The sequence below is a fragment of the Cavia porcellus genome, unplaced genomic scaffold (genome assembly GCF_034190915.1).
Source record: "Cavia porcellus strain 051 isolate PalLab524CR breed Dunkin Hartley unplaced genomic scaffold, mCavPor4.1 scaffold_3, whole genome shotgun sequence".
NCBI lineage: Eukaryota > Metazoa > Chordata > Mammalia > Rodentia > Caviidae > Cavia > Cavia porcellus.
In genome coordinates, this window is record NW_026947486.1 from 46,423,907 (window position 1) to 46,439,724 (window position 15,818).

The 15,818-nt window shown below is 34.3% G+C and overlaps 1 protein-coding gene across 4 annotated transcripts in view; it reads left to right on the plus strand.

Annotated features, from left to right (window-relative positions):
* Nucleotides 1-12,192, plus strand: part of Gpr174 (G protein-coupled receptor 174) — a 47,862-nt gene extending 35,670 nt beyond the window's left edge. For all 4 annotated transcript variants that reach the window (XM_063246128.1, XM_063246131.1, XM_063246130.1 and 1 more), the window contains one exon: nucleotides 339-12,192. In XM_063246128.1, coding sequence (XP_063102198.1) covers nucleotides 871-1,872 — 1,002 coding nt within the window. In that variant the 5' untranslated portion in view covers nucleotides 339-870 and the 3' untranslated portion in view covers nucleotides 1,873-12,192. The remainder of the gene's footprint in view (nucleotides 1-338) is intronic.
* The last annotated feature ends 3,626 nt before the right edge of the window (nucleotides 12,193-15,818 follow it).

The following is a 15,818-nucleotide window of genomic DNA, read 5'->3' on the forward strand; positions in this document are numbered from 1 at the left end:
ATGGTATAGAATAGAAATTCTTAAATGTCAATGTACAGAAGAGTTACCTGGGTTGATTGTTAAAATGCAAATTCTGATACAGGGTAGGACCTGAGGATCTGAATTTGTAACAAGCTCTCATGTGATACTGGTTCAAAGACTATGTAGAATGAGGGTTTAGAATATTTTTCAGGTTCTTTTTACCTATGCTTTTTTGTGATTCTTGCAGGAACTGTAACACACTTCCCACATTCACCTCAAAACTTTTTATTCAAACCAGTATATTTTTCTATATATAGGCTATTTCTTTTTTCAAACATATGCCATAAAATAACTGGCTTATTTTCTTTCACTTTCAGCTCTGTATTTCTCACCCTTTAGCCTTCGACATATATCTGAATAAATCCTGAAAAAATTATCTGTCCATGCTAAATCTCCTGGAAGAATGCACCAAAGCAAATCGTATATGTGAGTTTTAAAAAAAAAAGACAAGACAAGAATACCCTGCCAGCAAAGTGGTGATTATTATCATATGGAAATGTGAAGATCTGTTCTATAGTATGCTCATAATCTAAATGGGAGACAATCAACTATCATGAAGCTCCAAGATGCCTTCAACAACAGAATAAACAGGAGAAAATTACAAGGTCTTTTCATCTGTGTTTCCACATTAAACTTCTGTACACTTCCTGTGAACAAAGCAAAGGCAATTATGAAGATAATTCTTTGAAAATTCCCCAAATCAATGAGGCTAACAGATGTGGCAGAAGATTATTTTATACTTAATCTTTCCATCCTTTTGATGACGTGTCTTTTAGAAAGAATAGCAGTTAACTGTTTATGTAGATTTTGAATCATTATTAGGCCATAACAATATCTCTAGAAAGAATCATGCTGGCTAATGACACATGTAACAGGACAGATGGAGACAAACCTGATTTTCGGTATTTTATCTATGCAGTGACATATACTGTCATTCTTGTGCCAGGTCTCACAGGGAACATATTAGCCTTATGGGTATTTTATGGTTATATGAAAGAAACCAAACGTGCTGTAATATTTATGATGAATTTAGCTATTGCTGACTTATTACAAATTCTCTCCTTGCCTCTGAGGATCTTTTACTATTTGAACTATGATTGGCCATTTGGGCCTGGCCTCTGCATGTTCTGTTTCTACCTAAAATATGTCAACATGTATGCAAGCATCTACTTCTTGGTATGCATTAGCATACGACGATTTTGTTTCCTCATGTACCCCTTTCACTTCAGTGACTGCAAACAGAAATATGATTTGTACATCAGTGTTGTTGGCTGGCTCATCATCTGCCTTGCCTGTTTACTCTTCCCCCTTCTCAGAACCAGTGATGACACATTGGGAAACAAAACCAAGTGTTTTGTGGATCTTCCTACAAGGAATGTCAATCTGACCCAGTCTGTTGCCATGATAACTATTGGTGAATTGATTGGGTTTATTACTCCACTTTTGATTATCCTATACTGTACTTGGAAGACAGCTTTATCACTGCAAAATAAACATCCTGTTGCTCAAGACCTTGGAGAGAAAAAGAAAGCCTTGAAGATGATTCTAACCTGTGCAGGAGTATTCTTAATTTGCTTTGCACCTTATCATTTCAGTTTTCCTTTGGATTTCCTGGTCAAATCCAATGAAATTAAAAGTTGTCTAGCCAGAAGAGTGATTGAAATATTTCATTCTGTAGCACTGTGTCTTGCTAGTCTGAATTCCTGCCTTGATCCAATCATATACTACTTCACCACTAGTGAATTTAGAAGACGTCTTTCAAGACAAGATTTGCATGACAGCATCCAACTACATGCAAAATCTTTTGTATGCAATCATACCGCTTCTACCATGGCAACTGAATTATGCTGAAGACAACAACAAAAAAACCTGAATGAAGGTAATAGTACATCAGAACCACATTTGTAACACCCCAAATTAAGGAAATACTCACATGAATAATTCACAGCTTTTCAGTTATCCTGTATATGAAGAAGTCACATTTTCACAATAAGATTTATTTGTTGGATTCTACTTCACTATCATTGATATTGAAATGTTCCTGTAGAGATTTTGTTAACTATGTCCTTAAAATTTAAATGCTAAAATTTTAGTAATATTCAGTACTTATATGCTGTCAACTGGAATCAGAAGCTTTATCTGTGAAACCAAGTCACAAAGAGATTACTCACTCAGGACAACCATAAGCATTTAGTTCTTTTAGTACAGATCATGAATCTCTAGACTCAAAGGGAGTGTAGATGCCTATTTGTACTAGAAATCACAGTTCTCATTTCAACATCATATTTTTATTGTATTTGAGATAGAACAGACATCTGACTACTCTGTGTGAACAAAATGTTAGCAACATAGGTTTGTCTTTATTTTTTCCCATGTGGTTACACTCTAGATGTTGAAGCTATTTTCTTTATTCTGTGTCAACAAGAAATACTGCCATTCACAGTCACTAAATGAAAGTCTGATCTCAGGCCTCTAGTATATTTAAATTAGGAACAATACACAGAATTATACACAATAACCCTCTGGCACATTGAATATATCAAGGGCAGGTAGTTTATCCTGCTTTACCTGAGGTGACTCAAGCAGCCTTAGGATCAGGAGAAACCATAAAGTAACAGTAACAACTCTTGGCTTTCTATATCTATTTTTAAAGATCACTTCTGGAGTTATATAGATCTGCCTAGTAAAGGGAATTTCATTATGTCTTTAATGTGAGGTAAATTGAGGTAACTCTGGCTGCACTTATTGAGCCTATGCAAGAAGTAATGCACTAATTAATCACTAAGTTTGGTTCAAAGTGAAAATGTGACCAAAAGTAAACTATATCACTTACAAATATGAACACATTGTATTTCTCATTCCCAGACAGGTGTCATCTGTAAAGCCACCTACACAAAGCAAAGTAGGGTTAAGAGACAATCAATCATATCTACCCAGAGTCTGTATTGATTATCTTTTAAAATACAGCTTTTCTCAGACATAACATTCTAAATCCTTCAATCTTACATTCCAGAAACTGAGAAAACAATTCTTTCACATCTTGAGGAAGCTGATGATCATTTTGGGAGCTATATATGTATCCCTTACATTGCTCTGCCTGCTTGGTAATAGTAGGCAAGAGAAAACTGGGATAGTAACAGTAATTAAATCCAAGATCCTAAGTATTAGGATAATTTTAACATACTTTACCAAAAAGCTAGAACTTCTAAACAGTAATCTACTAAAAGCTATGTCCCATATACTGAAGAAACATCCTACATTTCATCCAGAAGAAATGCAGAAGTCAAGCAAGTGTTTTACCATACTTAGAAGAAGAGGTAATTTTAGGTACACTATTTTGATACTAATACGTTTTTGGGAAAACCTGGTAAAATCACAATTAATTCTAATAGTTAAAATGATTTGAGGTTTCTTATCTGCACAAATGTTGATTTTCCTTCTACTTTGTTAGCAAAATAATAGTGTATTATACAATGATCTTGTGCTGCTAGCAACGGTATAACCTAATTATTCATTTTAAATTACGTTTTGATGTATTACATGAGTTTTAAATAAGTGTTAAATTTTGCCTGAAAAACATTAGCTATAACTGTGTCTTATCTATTTGATTTAAAGAAACTTAACATTTGATTATAATTCAATGTTGTATTGGGTTTGCAAACAGTCATTTTGTGCAGTGTGAAACTCTAAGTATTTGTAATGGAGAGTCTTATCTATATTCTATGTTCTTACTATTCCCTATATTAGCTTGAATTACATTTCTTAGGGTGCCTTTAGAATACCAGTTATGTAATTTTATTGTCATACTGAGTTTATTTTAAATGCATCTTTTCTTAAAAGGAGAGAGTTTCCAGAAGATTACTGATTTTTTTAGAGGATTAAGAGTAGAGTCCCACTGTTGGGCAGAATATTTACATCATTCAGGGTGAAGATAAATCTTCAATATTCTTATACTGCTTAGATAAGGTGTTCCTTTTGATGAGGCCTTTCTAAGTTGTCATATGATACTCTGATTTATATTCATCCCTTGATTCACAAATATGCTTTGCCATCTGCAGTATTCCTTTGCCCTTCTTGTTAGTCTGATTAACTTTTTTACTCCAAGGTGCTAAAGACTTATTATCTTATTACATACCCAGTGATATGTAAATTCCAGACTTTAGAAATAGGTCTTGACACAAAATAGCTTTAATGGAGGAATTATAGACAGATGGAAAGGGAACATATTTTGAAGAAAGTGAACTTTAACCATACAAAAAAGCAGTATATCTTACAGAAGCAGTTCTTTTCAGACTGTATTTAGCAGATGACTTCTTTGTTTACCATTTTTGGATATGCTAAATTTTTAAAAATATATCCATAAATGTGGTTACGAGTTTCTGAGATCTCTGCATATTTTCCTCTTGTTTCCTCTCCCAGCTTCCAGGAGAAATGTCTGAACTGGGAAACAAATGCTGCTGTAGCTCCTATCCCTAAACCTGACTTTTCTCTGAGGTTCTCCTTTACTTGGTGAAATCTTTTTTCAGACTTCTCATTTATTAATTTCTTTATTGCATGAAATTGAGTTAAAGAAAATAAACAGCATCAACTGTGATAATTTACAATTCAAGACAAAGAATCTCACATTTCCTGTATAAAGCTGTTTTTTCTATTTCAAAATACAAAACATTGTATTGTCTCACAGATAATATTGACAACTTAAAAATCACTCTATATTCAAATTTATTATGGGAGTAAAAATTTTATAAGATTAGTAACTAAAAGAGCAAAAGAGTAGGGTAGAATGCAAAACATATTGATGAGTTCTAGGGTGCATATAGTAAACAGAGTTATCAAAATTTAGGCATATGGTGTATATATTTTTATTGTCATTCAGTCAAGCAGAAAATTTTATTAATTTGTAATTCCATGAAGAACTCTTCACATCAGAAACAACAGAATTAAGATAGTTTGTAAGATACTTTGGTCTGAAAGTGTGCATCAGTGGAAGTCTTATTTAACTTAGTCATCCTTTTGTTTTCACTTTGGGAATACTGTGAAATACTGCACTTGAAGCTTATTTAGAGTTAAAATTTATAATTTTCATTATAATAATAAACATTGTGTCTATAATTAGATGGATATGTTCTGCATCTGGAAGCCAATGTGAATTTAGACACATTTTAACAAATCAATAAATTTTTTACTATCTTTGTTAGTATTCATATGCACATAAATAAAAGTTATATGAGACTCCATGCTTTTATACAGTGGGAATGTACAATTTAATTTGCAAAGAGAAAACTAAGTGACTTCTTCCACCCTACCTTTTTTCTGCCCCATTACCCCGCTATAGGTAGATATTTTACAATCCATACCCTGCTAAAATTATCCTCCATCTTCAATGTATACTAAGTTCATTTTAACTACTTAAATGACTGTGTTTGCAGTGAAAATACATATAAGAATGTTTTTTCATAGTCTTAAGGATCATTAAGACATGACAGTCCGATTTTTCTTGTGGAATGGCAGAAGAAAATTTCTTTCCCTGTTGTTACTTCTGTGTTATTCATTCAAATCCTTTCCAAAGATAAAAGCAAAACAAATTAAGCCAGAAATTTTTTTTTAACATAATAGCTCTCTTTTTACCACTTTAGCAGCATCCTTCTCAAGCCATCTATATCCTTATTGTCCAGACTTCCAGGAAGATGGTGAAGTAGTAAGCAATAGCGAAAGATCCTCTCTGAGAGTTGCCATCAAACAATACAAATTTTAGGCTGTTTCTTTACTTCAGTTGGTATCATTTCAGACTGCGTTCTTCTGAATTAGGCAGTTGCTTATGGGAGGAGGGGGAGGTTTCTTCTCTCCCAGCTCACGTGGTGGCTGGCTTATGGTAGGACAAGCCTTCCATCCTAGTTCTCCTCTCAGCTGACTGGCCCATAGGAATCATGGCTTCCATCTGGGCTCTACTTCTGTCTGAGTGGTGTGTTTTAGATTTTCTTATATAACCACAAATCTAGTTCAGAAGTTTAAAGGTGGAAAATTACTGGTTACTTCAGTTTGCTGCATTCGAGCCTGTGTTTGATACTATTGTTACTGATGTTGTTACCACTTTAACCAAAAGTGGCATAACTTTCCCAGGCAGCTATTCTTCCCTGTATTCCAAGGATCATAGAAAATATTGTGGGCCAGTGCCAAAGAACCACAGGCTGGACTAACCAGGCAGTAAACTCCCAATCCCAACAAATAAAAGAGGTAGAATCTTACAAAAGACTTAAAATCAAAAAACAGCTACATCTGAAAGGCACTTCTGAGAAGTAGTCATTTCCTAAGTTTTCTTTGAGCAACTAAGCAAAGGTAATTTATAAGCAAACCAGTCTCAGAATTAAGCTACAAAGTGAAAATAATAGAAAAGAAAAGACGAGAACACTCTTAACCAAGATACAACCCCAGACATCCAGTTCACCAAAGGCTAACCCAAGGGGAAATGAGTTGAGGAAAACTGAAAGCCATCAACCTGACCTTTCTAAAGTGATAACAACAAAGGGATTCAATGAGGCTCTAGAAAAATCAAATCAGAAACAATTCCTCACATAAATGTCATAATGGAATCCATGCTTAGTGACTCTTGAGCAGATGCAGGGAAAAAAAGAAGAAAAGAAAAGAACTTAAGAAAATGATGGAAGCCACGAATGCCCAAAATAGGAAAGAAATGGAATCCATAAGACATATTTAAGAAGGTATCTGGAAGAATATAAATTCCACTGTAAGTATGTACAGCAGGATGAGACAATGGGAGAACAGAAGTTTAGATATAAAAAATAGGCTGCATTTAGAGATCATGAAAAGAAAGATTTATTATAACTAGCAAAGTGCCATGAGAAATTAATTCAGCAGCTGCTCTAGACAGTGCAAACAAGGATAACTTAATATTCACTAGAGTCAATTAAAAATCAGGAGATAACACAAATGCTATTTTAAAAAATCTGTTCACAGTCTTCCTGACAGAAAAGGTCCCTGGTAAAGAAAACGAAATTGTTATACAGATAAGTGAGAGATATGAGACTCCAATTAGCCATGATAAAAAATTCTACAGCCAACCATATCATAGTTAAGATTTCAGAAATGCAACTCTAGAATACAACGTCAAAAGTCATTAGTGATAAAAAACAAATCACCTATAATGGAAAACCCATCAGAACCACAGCCAATTTCTCAGCACAACCCTCAAATTAAGGAGGGCTTAGAGTGAACTATTTCAAGCTCTAGAGAAAAACAACTTCCAACCCCAATTGATGTAACATGCAAAACTATCTTTCAAAAATGATGGATAAATAAGATACTTCGATGACAAATAACATCTGAGAAGATTTATGGACACCAAGGCAGGACTCCAAAAGGTTCCAAAGAACATTCTATAAAGAAAAAACAAGGACTACAACTCCATGAACTTCAAAAGAAGGAATCTATTAGGCAAGGTAAACAATTAAACAGAAGGTGGAAAAGAGGAGGAGTCAAAAGCAGAAAGAAACATGACAAGGATAAGTTTATACATATGAATTATAACCATCAATATTAAGGATCTAAAATTCACCAATCAAGAATCAGAGACTGGCACAATGAATCAATGAGCAAAATCCAGCAATATGCCACATAAAAACATTTTATTAAAAATCAAATTCATAGACTGAAATATTAAGGAAGTAAAACAGTGCTCCTTTCTATAGGAACCTAGAAAAAAAGCAGGGGTAGCTACTATATTTGCCTTCAAAGTGAATTTCAAACCAAGACTGATTTCTTAAGATAAAGAAGGTCACTAATCCTTGAAAAGGGAACAGTCCAAAAGGAAGAGACAGCAATTATAAATACATATGCAACAAATACCACTGCACCCAACTATATAAAAACAAATATTAACCAACATGAAATATCAGATAAACTCTAATACACTTACAGTGTGAGGTCTCAATACTTCCCTGTCACAAAAAGACAGTCAACTAGGCAATAAAGTCAGCAATGAAATATTAGAAGTGATCCAAACTTTTGATTAAAGGGACATATGGTTGTTTACAGAGTACTCAACTCCTCAACATCAGCATACACATTCTTCTCAGCTGCACACAGGATGCTCTCCAAAATGGACCACATATTAGCTCATAGATTATGCTTAAGTAAATGCAAAGGAATAGAAATTATCCCATGTATATTATCAGACCATAATGTGATGAAATTGGAAATCAATGTCAAAAGAAACCACAAGAACTACATAAATACATGGAAATAAAATGACATCTTTCAAAACAATCAATAGGTCACAGGTGAAATTAAAAATGAGATAAGACAGTTTTTGCAACTAAACAATAATGATAACACAGTATACCAGACTTATGATAAACAATTAAAACACCCCTAAGAAGGAAATTTTTAGTAGTAAATACCTACAAGGAAAACAGAGTAAGCAAAAATAAACAACATAGTTAAAGCACAAACTTAAAGAAAAATAAGAGCAGGTCCAGCACAAAGCTTGTATGAAGTAAAAAAACTATAAAGATCAGAGTAGAAGTTAATGCTTTGGAAACTAAGAAAACCAAACAAATAATAAATGAAAGAGTTTTTTCTTTGAAATACTAAATAAAGTCAACAAGCCTTTAGCTAACCTTATCATAAAAGGGGGGAAAAGACATGAATACATGCAATTAGGAAGGAAAATGGTGAAATCACAGCACACTTTGCATAAATCTAGAAGATCATCTATACCTACTTTGAGAACTTGTATTCTAAGACAGTAGAAAATGCAGAAGAAGCAAACAGATTCCTAGATGTATATGAATCACCAAAGCTGAATCAAGAAGACATAGATAGACTAAAAATTAATATTCATCAAGGAATTTGAAGATGCAGTTGAAAATCTCCCAAGAAAAGGAAATCCCAGACCCTGATGGATTAACTGCTGAATTCTACAAGAAACTTAGAGAAGACTTAATAGCGCTACTTCTTAAACTTACTAAGGAAAATGAAAATACTCCCAAATTTATTCCTGGAAACAAGCATTACCCTGATATCAAAACAGGAGGACACAACTAAGAATGAGAACTATAGACTATTCTCCCTAGTGAATGTCAGTGCAAAAATCCTCAACAAAATAGTGGCAAACAGAATGCAGCAAATTATCAAGAAGTTTGTACACCAAGAGAAAGTTGGATTCATCTCAGGTTTGCAGAGTTGGTTCAATGCACATAAAACAATAAATATAATACACCATATTAACAGAGCAAAGGATAAAAATCATGCGATCAGCTCAATAGATGCAGAAAAATCTGACAGCCTAGCACTCATTCATCATAAAAACCATACAGAAAATTGTAATAGATTCTCTTTGTCTCAATCTAATAAGATCCATCTATGACAATCCAGCAGCCAACATTATGCTAAATGTACAACACAAAGTTTTCAATAACAAGACAAGAATAAAAGTGTCCACTGTCTCCACTCTTATTCCAGATAGCCTTAGAAACATTAGCCAAAGCAATTAGACAAGTGAAAGAAATAAAATGGAAAAGAATACCAAAGGAAGAAATTAAACTATCATTATGACATGATACTCTATATAGAAGATACCAAAAACTTCCCTGAAAGATGGCTAGATTTAATCAGCAAATCCAGCTTCCTAGCTGGATGCAAAGTCAATTCTCAAAAATCTATATATTTCTTGTGTATGAATAAAAAACTCACAGAGAAACAAATTAAAGAAATAATACCTTTCACAATAGTGTACAAAAATTGAAATACCTAAAAATCAATCTTACAAAAGAAGTTAAAGATCTCTATGTTGAAAAGTAGAGTACTCTGAAAAACAAGACTGAAAATAATATCAGAAAATGGAAAAGCAACTCTTGCTCTCGGGTAGGAAGAACCAATATATTGAAAATGGTCATGTCTCCAAAACAGTTATTCATGCTTATTGCAATTCCAGTCAACATTCCACAGCATATCTCACAGAATTTGAAATCAAAAGAGACCTAGAATAGCAAAGTCTATTATGAGCAATGAGTCCAAGGAAGGGGGAATCACAAACCAAAACTTGAAATCATACTATCAACCTACTGTGATAAAAGCACATGATACTGAAAAAGAACAGACCCAAGGAACAGTGTAAGAGATTAAAAGATCAGAAGCAATTCCAGACATCCTCAACCACCTTATTTTTGACAAAGGTGCCAAACACATTTATTGAAAAGAAGATGGCCTCTTTAATAAATGAGGCTGGGAAAACTGGCTTTGGACATTCTGAAGATTAAAACTGAACCCATATCTTTCACCATGCACTAAATTCAAAATAGATCAGATATCTAAATATTAAAACAGAAACATTAAATCTGCTGAAAGATAGAATAGGTAAAACTCTTGAAGATATTGATGTTGGCAAAGACTTTATGAGTAAAACCTTGATCACACAGGACTTCAGAAAGAATCAACAACTGGGAATTCATCTTATTAAAATATTTTGCACAAAAAGTCAAAACACAGAAAGAGTGATGAGACAACTCACAGTGTAGTTGCCAAAAACACTTGCCAGGTATTCCTCAAACAAAGGATTATTATTGAGAACATATAAAGAACTAAAAAATAAGGCCTTCAAAATTTAAATCCTCAATCCAAACATTGACATCTGAATACAGACCTCTCAGATGATGAATGCAAACAGCAAATAAATATGTGAGAAAAATGTTCAAATCACTGGTCATTAAAGACTTTGAAATTATAACAAAACTGAGATTCTATGTCACCAAGAAAGAAGAGCTATTATCAAGAACTCAGCCAATAACAAATGGTGGCAAGGCTGTGGGGGAAAAGGAACCATTCTGTACTTTTGTTGAAAGTGTAGGTGGTTGCAACCACTGTGGAAATCAGTGCAGATTTCTAAAAAAAAAAAAAAAAAAAAAAAAAAAAAAAAAAAAAAACAACAACAACAACAAAAACAAACAAACAAAAAAAAACTAGGACTAGAGGTTCCTTTTTACCCAGCCATTCCCCTCCTGGTTATCACCCGAAAAGAACTAAAAGCATCATATCAGAGTGACATATGTATACTTATGTTCATAGCCACATAGTTTGTAATAGCCAAATCTTGGAAGCAACCCAAGTGCCTATCAACTGGTGAATGGAGAAAGATGGTGTGGTTTTTTATATGATTAAGCACTACTCTGCCATAAGGAAGGATGAACTTGTGATATTTCTAAAAAAATGGATGCACCATGAGTAGATACTCTTATATAAAATAAATTGGACATAAATGTGTGTATAGCACATTGTTTCTGTGATGTGAGAAATGGAAAGTGTGAATAAGGACCAAAATATATTTTAAACCGGGAGTAAAATGCTCAAATGGGGAAAGGAACAGAAAATAGGAGAGAGGGAAAGGAAAAAAGAGAAAAGTAAAAAAAAAAATGAGAAAAGAAGGAAAACATGGAAAACTTTATGAGTGAGGAAGGAGGAGGGATTGAAGGGACGGTAGGGAAATGGGAAAAAATAAGCTTCATGTTTTTTAAGAAACCCGGTAATCTTCTATAAATGCCAAGTTGCTAGGAATTACACATTTTGTGTGTTGTGGGACAACTCTTCTAGGAAGTGGTAAATGGTTTGCAAAGGAAAAATTTCCAAGTCTTTGGAATCTTTCTTGCTATATTTTCTTGCAGTGATGGTGGTGGGTTAAGAGTAAAAGAAAAACTCTCAAGTAAATGCAGTTGTTTTAGTTTACATATTTCTCAGTTTGTAAAGTATTTTATGTATGAATCGAGTACATAGGAGAACAATTTGTAGCTTTCTTGAACTTTACTGACCATTTCCTCAGTAGTACTTATTTAGTCTTAACCACTACTTGACTTTGAGAAGACACTATTTTTTTTTAAATTACTGACACATTCTTTTTCCTACTTCTTACTGCATGTCTTCAGGCTCACCTATAGTCACAGCCCTTATTCAAGTACATAATTTTGCGTTGTATCACTTCAAAGGATGATAGAGAAACTGCACCCTTCAGAGAACTGTCATTAGACCTGGCTCCCAAATCTCAATCTCATTCTCTCTTTCTCCATTTCCCTCTTTATTTCATTTTCATGTTTTTCTTCTTTTTTTGAAGGAGCTATTCAAGATGGTTTCTTCATCAAAATGGTGAGTTTTTAAATAATTTTATATAAAATACTGAATATTCAAAAATAGTGGGAGTGCTAGAATTTATACCTTTTAAAAGTTCATCAAAAATGAGGAAAAAATAAAAGTTTGAAGAAGTGATCATGTAATTTATGATTGAATGTAACAGAAGTACAAAGGCAATAGTCATACTATGAATTCCCCTCACCACTTTTGCATAAGTAAAACATAGATTACACCCAGTGTGAAATTGCATTTTTGCCTTATTTCATTCAACAAGGTAATGCACATAAAAACTACAAAGTGCATTCTATCATAGAAAGTTGAAATTTATTTAAAATAAGAGCTATTACTATGATGAACTCTTATTATTCAGATTCAACCATTATTAAAACAAGACCAATTTTGTTTCTGCATTAACTTCTCTGACTGAAAATAAATTACAATTCAGACACATTTTTTTTGCATTTTTCTCACGTTTTACTTCTTTTTCATTTTAAAGAGATTCAGACAAAAGAGGACAGAAAAAAGCAGATCAGAACAAAACAATGTAAGCAACACAGAACTTCCAACAAGGCAACAGGATAATAACAGTAGCTGCCATAATGTCACTTTCTTTGAAATAGTTGAGCATACCTTCACATACAATAGTATCAAAATAACAAAATAGTATAAAACCATTCAAGAGAATGAAAGTATTACAGAGCATTCAAACCAAATAACAGAAAAATGAACAATGGCTACTATATGATCTCATTTTCCACAGAAAATTTGTTTAAACTATCACACATATTAATATCCAATAAGACACATTGTGATAGAACCAATGGAAACAGAATAACAAAAGTAAGGTAGGACTTCAAAGCAAGATGATATAAAGTCATCAACAGCTATTAGAATGTCTTGTTATCGTCAAAATACTTGTTCATACAATAAAACATAATTCAATCAAACAAAACAGAATAAAACCATTCCATCTAAAGAATGAAAACATTATAAGGCTTCAAAGCAATATAATGGGGAATGATGACTACCATAAAGTCTTCTGAACTCTTACTATTTCTTACATGAGGGAGACTATATGGCATTTATACATGTCAGTTTGATTTATTCCACTTATGAGTATGGACTGAAATTGCATCCATTTATTTATAAATATTTCAATGTGATCATTATTTACAGCTGAGTAGTACTCCATTGTATAAAATACCACAACTTTTTTATCCATTCCTCGGTTGATGGACACTTAGGTAGTTTCCAAGATCTGGCTATTACGAATTGTGCTTCTATAAACATGGGTGCACATGTATCACTGTGGTATGATGTTTTCTGTTCTTCTGAGAATAAGCCTAGAAGTGGAATAGCTGGGTCAAATGGAATTTCCAATCCCAGGTTTCTGTGGAATCTCCAGACTGATCTCCACAGTGCTCGCACCAGTGTACACTCCCACCAACAGTGCAGAAACGTTCCTTTGTCACCACAGCCTCTACAGAATTTGTTTTTGGGGGTTTTCTTGCATTTCTCTAATGACTAACTTGCATTTCTCTAATGACTAATGATGGTGAACATTTTTTCATGTATTTATTTGCCATTTGTATTTCTTCATCTGAGAACTCTAGTATTCATCTTGGATGCCTATTTTTGAGCCTTTGAATTTCAGGGGTTTAATTTTTTAAAATTCTTTATAGGTTTTAGAGAGAAGTCCTTGTCTGAGGGACAATTCACTAAGATTTTTTCCAAATTTGTGGATTTTCTTTTCACTGTGCTGGAGATTACTTTCGACATGCAGAAACTATTTATTAAGATATAATCGAGACTGTTTGGGTCCCTCCAGGCTTCCAGGTGCAGTGAAGTGGAGAGGTGGGTTTGAGGCCTCTACATCCGCCTCCCCATCCTGGTTGCACTTGGAGAACTGCTGAGCTCCTGACGGGTGGGTGTGCCCACACTATCCCCTGAACCCAGCCTGTTTCACTGCCGCGCCCAGCCATCGGTGTGCAGAGGAGGGGCTGGGCGGATCTGGGGTGCCTGCATCGGCCTCTCCATGTGTCTGGAGGACTGTGGATATCTCTGCAAGCACGGAGGGATCACAGGTTCCTGAGGCACCGCGGCCTGTGGTGAGTACCCTAACCCGGCTGTGACTGAAGAGCTGTGGAGCTTCCAAGGGGAAGGTGGGTGCACAGTGTCCGAGGCCCAACTTGTCTGGAACTGCAGAGTACTGAGCAGGCAGAGGAGGGCCATTGGTTCTGCAGGCCCAATGGCTTGGGGTAGCGTGGTGCCAGAGGCTCAGTAGCTGCAAACATAGAAGGGGATTTTCAACAGATCCTGAGGAAGCTTTCAAATAACACTTGACACACAGAAATATAGGAAAATGACAAAACAAAAGACCAAATTACAACCTCAAACCTCCAGCCCATCTCAAGAAACCCTAGGAACAATGTATATAGAAGAAAACATATCCCATCCACCTCATATATCGGACACAATAGCCACTGAAATTGACAAGCAACTCCAGGAAGCTTTAAAGAAATTCAAACTCGAAATAATCTCCCAGGTAAAAGAAGAAATGATAAAAGAAATGAAAGAGATTCTGAATATATCTAAAGAAAACACAGATAAAAAATTGGAGGAACTAAACAAAAAGATAGAATCCCTAGACGAGCAATATAAGAAACAAACAGAATACATAATGCAGATGCACAGAGATATACACGAAATAAAAAACTACACTGAAAGTTGTAAAAACTGCCTTAATGAAAGTGAAGATAGAATTTCAGACCTTGAAGACAGGATTGCAGCTAGTGAGCAGGAAAGGAAAGATCTTTTAAAAATAACAAGGAATCAGGAAACAACAATTCAACTACTGCAAGACGATGCAAAGAAGAATAACATAAGAATGATAGGGATTAATGAAAAAGAAGGAGACAACATAAAGGATGTCAAGAGGATATTTAGAGAAGTAATAGCTGAAAATTTCCCAAGCATGAGATCAGAAAATGACATCAGGATCAGTGAAGCATATAGAACTCCAAATAGTCATAACCAAAATAAAACTACACCCAGACATATAATAATCACCATCCCAGAAATCCAACACAAGAATAGATTATTAAAAGCTGTCAGAGAGAAAAGACAGATCACTTATAAAGGAAAACCTATCAGAATCACAGCAGACTTCACAGCACAAAAAATAAAGTCAAGAAGAGCATGGAGTGAAGTATTCCAGATCCTAAAGCAAAATGATTTCTAACCTAGGCTGATATATCCTGAAAAACTATCATTCAAAATTGATGGTGAAATACGATACTTCCATGACAAAGAACAGCCAAAGAACTTCATGAACACCAAACAAACCCTGCAAAAAATACTGAAAGACAGTTTAGATACACAAAGGAAAAAAACCACTAAGCAAAGCAAATAATTAAACAGAACAGAAAGATAAAGATGCAACAGCAGAGAGATAACATTCCTAAAATTAACCAGCATTAAACAGTAATAACCATTAATGTAAATGGTCTCAATGCACCAATCAAAAGAAACAGACTAGCAGAATGGATCAAGAAACAAAATCCAACCATATGCTGTTTACAGGAAACCCATCTAACCCAGAAGGATACTCACAGACTGAAAGTAAAAGGATGGAAAACAATTCTTCATGCAGCAGGAATCCA